The following is an 8,029-nucleotide window of genomic DNA, read 5'->3' as shown; positions in this document are numbered from 1 at the left end:
TATTTAGAAGTATTTCATTGAATCCAGTAAGTATTTGTAATTAATTGTTCAAAGTTAGGCATGAGTTTGTTGTTATTTTAACTGCCTTTAGGGCTTACTTTAGATATGAAAACAGTATATATTACATGTTATCCATCTTCCCCATATTAAAGTTTAGCACTGTTTTATTCTTTAAGAAGATGTTAGACTTCTGTAGTTTTCATTTGTGATAAGCATTGTCAGAAATTACTTTTACCTTTGGCAGTTCTTGGACAGTACATTAGTTATAGTTGAATTAGTCTGAATGCCTGTGAAGGTGATTGATTAAAAATATTTTTCTATAAATGGTTCATTGGAGACTAGACAGACACAATGGATTTCTTGTAACACTTCATTTGACTCATTGCTTAGGAGCAAGAAAGTGTTTTTCCATTATCAAAATTGAGTTGTTTGATTTCACTTTGTTTTGGGGACCCAGGAAATTGCAAGCTATCTTTACACCATGCTGTTCAGTTGAATTGAAATTTGGGGATTAATTGGCCAAGAAAGACCCCAAAAGGAAGTCTATGCTTAACCTAACAAAAGATGTTTTAGCACACAAATAGATTTTACCATGGGATATGCCTTTCTGGTTTTCTTTTTGAAGTGCTTTTTTCCAATTAGATTTTATTATGCTTGGTTTCACCACAGAATGCTTCAGATATAGATGTTTTTGGCACTACATCAAATATTATATTAGTACTTGGCAATTGTAAGCATAACTCTGAGAAAAACTGCCATGATTCACCATGATTATACACAGTCAACTCCATGTGTGATGTAGCTGTGAGTGAGATCATAAAAATAACCCATTTCCTGTGACTGATCTGATGACATTTACAGGAATAACTCTTGACTGTGACTAGGGGTCTCTGTTATTATCTGAAGTATTTATTAACCTTGACCTTAATAAACAGCTTTCTGAAGTGAAGAGGCCATGTGCATATCAAGGATCTACAAGCATTTAATTTGTTGCTAGGAAACTGTCAACACTGATCTCTAGCCATTTATTGTTTAGGTCAAGAGGATCCTTACAAAACTTTAAAGTCAGAGCATAAGTTTTGCTTCGAAACAGATTTATAGAATGGAATCTAATTTACAAAATGAAATAAAAAAAAAAACTATGATATTCTGAAGAAGGTAATTTGGGAGTAGTATCTTATTTACCTTCAGCCTGTAAATAAATGGATTATTTTATATTTATTATTTCATAAACAGCTATAGGTGTGTCAATGGAATTTTTGGTAGACATATATTTATAGAAATATGGTAACTATATATGTCATAGACTAACAAAACATAGACCCAGTTCTAGAAAAGAACGCTTTCTATTTACAAATTTGTTTAGCATAAAAAGAACTCAACATTTTTGTTGAACTGTTGTGCCATTAGTAAAAATAATTACAGAACTGTTACTGCCAACCATACATACCTACCCAACTTTTGAAGTACAGTGTGGTATAATCAGTAGATAGAACTACAGTAACTGATTAAATGTAATCAAAATATAATACCACCAACTTACATCCTATTTTCTGAAGTCTAACACCTCAATGGAAAAAGTTAATGAATACAGAGGAATGCATATACTTTAGGACTGACCCAGGGAAACCCAGTGAATATAGTATAAAATGTCCTTAGATAGTAAAGATTATTACTGAAGTCCTTTGCTTTGATGAAGACATGGCAAAGAAAGAGCTAGAATTCTAAGTCAGTAAACACCTAATTCCTGAAGAAATTCATTCTGCCTGGGCTGGAGCAAGATTCTGGAAAGTGGGCATTTTGAGTCTTTCCTCACATGTTTCTCATTAAACCAAATCCAAGAGAATCTTAGGGCCTTTGTTTTGAAATAAGATTGTTCAAGCCATAATAGGAGTTAAGTAGAAGTATGTGAAGTAGCTATGCCTTCCAGATTCATATGCAAATACTTAACCATCACCATGGATGGGTAGAGACAAAAAGAATACAAACTAATCTGAGGAATTTCTACTTCTGACTATAAATGGAATACATTCAATCAGATCAATCTTCAACCATGAACAAGTAGAAAAACTAGGTCAATCAATAAACTGATGCTTGAAGGCAGCAGAAAGCAACTAAGACACCAAGCCTTGAGAAAAAGAGACATGTGTTGAGAGGTAAGACTGTAGCACTGGAGGTTTTAAATTGTGAGAGTGGGTATTTCTTTAGCTATATCTGCTAACATTAAATGTATGTATATAACATCAATTCTATCATTTGTTACTCAATGGCTATATATATATTCACAATATACACCAAAATACATAAATAAGAGTGTTCAAAGCAGCTCTATTCTTAACCAACAGTAGAACCCACATTTCCATCAACAGTAGAGTGGATCCATCATGGCATAATCATACAATGGAATATTAAATAGCAATGAAAATAACCATAGCATGGGTGAACCGTATATTGAATGAAAGACACAAACACAAAAATACATGGTGCATGATTTCATTTATAAAAAGCTAAGAACTCAGACAAATCTAATCTGTGGTGAGAATAGTCAGAATATTAGTTACCGTTGGAGTGAGGATAGTGACTGAGAAAGAACATGAAGGCCTGGTGCTGAGGTATTACTGCTTTAATATTACACAAGAAATCTTAGATTGGTTATTAATTAATGTATTAGGACACATTAGTATAATGTTTTTGAAATTAATGTATAAATACCCCCCCCACACACATATTAAGAAGACAATAATATTAAGATTTTTGCAGATAATTTGGGAAATAAGCAGTTGAAGAATATTCCCAAAGTATACTTTACACATTTTGTGGATAAGGTATAAATTTCACTCGGAAAGAAAAAAAATTTAAAAATTAAGGAAAACTTACTTTTACTGCACTAGTAAACTATGGGCTTAATTTCCCTTTCTACAGGATTGAGAAAAACTTTTCTCCCCCCCCCCCCATTTCCCCTAAGTTCTTAAAAATTCTTTTTTTTTCAATGAAACATTCTGGTACTTCTGACTATTTTGATGGTTTTTATATAGTATTCTGTCACTCATAATGAAAGGAAATGAGGAAAAAATAAAACTTTTGATATGTTTTGATACTTTGATATGTTTGGGTCCAAATAAAGGTGTACCTAATATTTTTCTTTAAAGGTTTAAGTTTTAGAAAATAAAATTCAAAGTATTTTGTACCTCAGTAAACTACTGCTTTTCAACCTAAAAGGAAAAAAAAATTATGACTTGAGAGTCATTGATTTTTGGATTAATATGTAATTGAGAAATAGTGGATTGATAAAATAGCAGTGTAAGTATTAAACTATTCAATATCTGTTCTATCTTATTCTGACTTATTGCTTCAGATGAAAAAAGAATTTCTTCTAGTGTATGTAATAATTAGGTAGTAGTTTGAAAACCACTTTGATGAAGAACAATATTAAATTCTCATCTTGCTGTATAAGAGCTGTATAATGACACAAATAAGAAATGTCCCCAGTTCAGTAAATTCAGTCACTCAGTCGTGTCCGACTCTTGGCGAACCACTGGACTGCAGCATGCGAGGCTTCCCTGTCCATCACCAACTCCCAAAGCTTACTCAAACTCTTGTCCATCAAGTCAGTGATGCCATCCAACCATCTCATCCTCTGTCCTCCCCTTCTGCTCCTGCCCTCAATCTTTCCCAGCATCGGGATCTTTCCTAGTGAGTCAGTTTTTCACATCAAGTGGCCAAAGTATTGGCGTTTCAGCTTTAGCATCAGTCCTTCCAATGAATATTCAGGACTGATTTCCTTTAGGACTGGATCTCCTTGCAGTCCAAGGGACTCTCAAGAGTCTTCTCCAACACCACAGTTCAAAAGCATCAATTCTTTGGTGCTCAGCTTTCTTTATAGTCCAACTCTCACATCCATACATGACTACTGGAAAAACCATAACTTTGACTTTGTTGACCTTTGTTGGCAAAGTAATGTCTCTGCTTTTTAATATGCTGTCTAGGTTGGTCACAGTTTTTCTTCCAAGGAGCAAGCATCTTTTAAGTTCATGGCTGTAAAAACCATCTGCAGTGATTTTGGAGCCCAAGAAAATAAAGTCTCTCACTGTTTCCATTGTTTCCCCATCTATTTGCCGTGAAGTGATAGGACCAGATGCCATGATCTATTTTCTGAATGTTGAGCTTTAAGCCAACTTTTTCACTCTCCTCTTTCACTTTCATCAAGAGGCCCTTTAGTTCTTCTTCACTTTCTGCCATAAGGGTGGTATCATCTGCTTATCTGAGGTTATTGGTATTTCTCCCAGCAGTCTTGATTCCATCTTGTGGTTCATCCAGCCTGGCATTTCTCATGATGCACTCTGCATATAAGTTAAATAAGTAGAGTGACAATATGCAGCCTTGATGTATTTCTTTCCCAATTTGGAACCAGTCTGTTTTTCCATGTCCAGTTCTAACTGTTGCTTCCTGACCTGCATACAGATTTCTCAAGAGACAGGTCAGGTGGTCTGGTATTCCCATCTCTTTCTGAATTTTCCAGTTTGTTGTGATCCACTCAGTCAGTCTTTGGCATAGTCAGTAAAGCAGAAGTAGATGTTTTTTCTGGAATTCTCTTGCTTTTTCAGTGATCCGGTGGATGTTGGCAATTTGATCTCTTGTTCTTCTACCTTTTCTAAATCCAGCTTGAACATCTGGAAGTTCACAGTTCATGTACTGTTGAAGTCTGACTTGGAGAATTTTGAGCATTACTTTGCTATGGTGTGAGATGAGTACAATTGTGCAGTAGTTTGCGCATTCTTTGGCATTGCCTTTCTTTGGGATTGGAATGAAAATTGACCTTTTCTAGTCCTGTGGCCACTGCTGAGTTTTCCAAATTTGCTGACATGTTGAATGTAGGAGTTTCACAGACTCATCTTTTAGGATGTGAGATAGCTCAACTGGCATTCCATTACCTCCACTAGCTTTGTTCATAGTGATGTTTCATAAGGCCCACTTGACTTTGCATTCTAGGATGTCTGACTCTAAGTGAGTGATCACACCATCATGGTTATCTGGGTCATGAAGATCTTTTTTGTAGAGTTCTGTGTATTCTTACCACCTCTTCTTAATAATGAGTGTAGCAGTGTGTGCATGGGACCTTTGGAAGGAGGTCGGCATTATTTTCACTACCTTCACCATAGTCTCGCCTCAGGTCAAGCAATAGGGAGGGAACACAGCCCCACCCATCAACAGAAAATTGGATTAAAGCTTTACTGAGCATGGCCCTGCCCATAAGAACAAGAGCCAGTTTCCCCCTCAGTCCCTCCCTCCCATCAGGAAGCTTCCATAAGCCTCTTATCTTTCTCTATCAGAGGGCAGACAGAATGAAAACCACAATTACAGAAAACTAACCAATCTGATCACATGGACCACAGCCTTGTCTAACTCAATGAAACTATGAGCCTTGCCATGTAGGGCCACGCAAGATGGATGGGTCATGGTGGAGAGTTCTGACAAAACGAGGTCCACTGGAGAAGGGAATGGCAAACCACTTCAGTATTCTTGCCTTGAGAACCCCATGAACAGTATGAAAAGATAAAAAGGACACTGAAAGATGAACTCCCTAGGTCAGTAGGTGCCCAGTATGCTACTGGAGATCAGTGAAGAAATAACTCCAGAAAGAATAAAGAGATGGAGCCAAAGCAAAAACAACACCCAGCTGTGGATGTGACTGCTGATGGAAGTAAAGTCTGATGCTGTAAAGAGCAATATTGCATAGGAACCTGGAATGTTGTGTCCATGAATCAAGGTAAATTGGAAGTGGTCAAACAGGAGAAGACAAGAGTGAACATGGACATTTTAGGAATCAGTGAACTAAAATGGATTGGAATGGGTGAATTTGACTCAGATGATTAAGAAATTTCCCCATCTGGTGGTAAAAGCACTGAACTTCAGACAGACCCCGAGAGCTGGAGAATGAAAACAAGAAATGCTTTGAGACATTATGTTCCATGTGATGGAAATGCTCTCATTTCAGTGATAACAAGCACTCTTAAAATGATAAAATTTTTCTAGGCTAAAAGTATAGTTATTAGAAGAGTAAATACATATAGCACAAGGGTGATAGGTGCCTTAGGAAGTAGATAAAGAAGTTAGCATAAATGATCTGGCCAGACGCCCATGGCTAATTTTAGTCAGCAGTTTTTTTTTTTTTTATTATGCAAAATACCGAAGCCTAAAATATTGCACCTCTTTTCCTAGATGTGTTGGTGTGGAGCAATGATCGTGTTATTCGCTGGATACAAGCAATTGGACTTCGAGAATATGCAAATAATATTCTTGAAAGTGGTGTGCACGGCTCCCTTATAGCCCTGGATGAGAACTTTGACTACAGCAGCTTAGCTTTATTGCTACAGATTCCAACACAGAACACCCAGGCAAGCCCCTCCGTGCTGTAGTTGTGTCCTAGCTGATATAAGTGAAAGTGAATGTCACTCCGTTATGTCCGACTTTTTGCAACTCCATGGACTCTCCTGTCCATGGAATTCTCCAGGCCAGAATACTGGAGTGGGTAGCCCTTCTCCAGGGAATCTTCCCAACCCAGGGATCGAACCCAAGTCTCCCTCATTGCAGGTGGATTCTTTACCAGCTGAGCCACCACAGAAGCTGTATATAAGGACAAAGTAAACTTTTAGAGAAAAAAAAAAAATAGTTGGCTGTGTATTCATGATTCTTAATGGGAGTTAGCTCAACCTTTGAAATATGTCACTGGGGCTTTAATTTTAAGCTACTGGATTTCTAGCCAAAACAAAATCATAAAATGAAGCAGCACGGGATTTAGAAGTTATGTGGTCCACCCTCCCACCTGAATGCCAGATTCCCCCACGCAATGGCCCTGACAGATGGCCTTTAGTCTCTGCCTCTCTGTGGGCCAGTCATTTCTATTCACATGTCTGAATTATTCAGACAAGCGACTTTGCTTTTTGCCATTGATTCCCAAGTCTGGGTAATTACTTGAATGACGGGAGCTCCTTAAAAATTTAAAAGAAAATCTGCAATCTACATCACAGGCCTAAGAAATCAGATATCAAGAGAGAGGGCACAGAAATCCTAGTTATCTAGTCTTCCCAAATGATGATCCTTGGTCAGATTTGAGAACTATCTGCGTAGATTTGATAAAAATACGGCAGTCTGACTTTACTGTCCAGTTCATTTTTGTGCATTTCAAAGTTTACATCAAGGATTCAATTAGAAAAAGTAATAAGTGAGGTCAAACCCCTTTACCTCAGATGTTTGTGTGAGGCTATATGTCTGCTGTCCACAGACTAAAGAAAATCGCCCTTCCTTGTGCTTACAGTTAAAATTTACAATGGCTTATACACGGAGGACCGAAAAAATAAGACCCTTGTAAATAAAACAGGGAATTAGGATGTTTTCTGAGGTCAATATAATGGCTATGATTTTTCCAATAAAATGTGCCTTCAGTGATGGTAACTGTAATTGGATGTCAACAGGCAAGGCAGATTCTTGAAAGAGAATACAATAACCTCCTGGCTCTGGGAACCGAACGGCGCCTGGATGAAGTAAGTCCTCGTCCGTCACTCAAAAGGGGCCTTAGTGCAAGCAAGGTGGCTTTCAAGGACCACTGCTCAAGTTAACCAGATGCTTGTATAGACGGAGTCTAGAATTTCCTCCACTTAGATATTTGTTATTCATTTGATTTGGAAAAGAACTTTATGGATTCATAAGTATTATCATATCAGCAGTTAGATATAGTAAGAAATAATTCAGAATCAGCCATTTTTCATGGGTTGTAACAGCAAAATACTGTTGAGCAACATTTTTAAAATTATAGGTAATGGTAACACACGTCCTGATAAATTCAGCTTTTTAGGAACATGCTTATTTCTAAACACCAGTTTATCTTCACAGGAAATTTTAGGATATTTAAAGAAACAGAAAACTTGCTTTCAATAAATGGGAAGCTTTATTTTAGATATCATTATTGTGTTTTCCTTAAAAACATGAGTAACATTTTAACAGTCATAGGAGTTGAAAACTATATTGAGTA

General features: G+C 36.9%; 1 protein-coding gene across 4 annotated transcripts in view; it reads left to right on the top strand.

Moving 5' to 3' along the window:
• PPFIA2 (PTPRF interacting protein alpha 2) overlaps positions 1 to 8,029 on the top strand; it is a 472,755-nt gene that overhangs the window by 459,295 nt on the left and 5,431 nt on the right. For all 4 annotated transcript variants that reach the window (XM_065935474.1, XM_065935476.1, XM_065935473.1 and 1 more), the window contains 2 exons: positions 6,220 to 6,395; positions 7,473 to 7,541. In XM_065935474.1, coding sequence (XP_065791546.1) covers positions 6,220 to 6,395; positions 7,473 to 7,541 — 245 coding nt within the window. The remainder of the gene's footprint in view (positions 1 to 6,219; positions 6,396 to 7,472; positions 7,542 to 8,029) is intronic.

Source organism: Muntiacus reevesi, chromosome 4, assembly GCF_963930625.1.
Source record: "Muntiacus reevesi chromosome 4, mMunRee1.1, whole genome shotgun sequence".
Lineage (NCBI taxonomy): Eukaryota > Metazoa > Chordata > Mammalia > Artiodactyla > Cervidae > Muntiacus > Muntiacus reevesi.
This window is presented reverse-complemented; position numbering and strand designations above follow the sequence as displayed.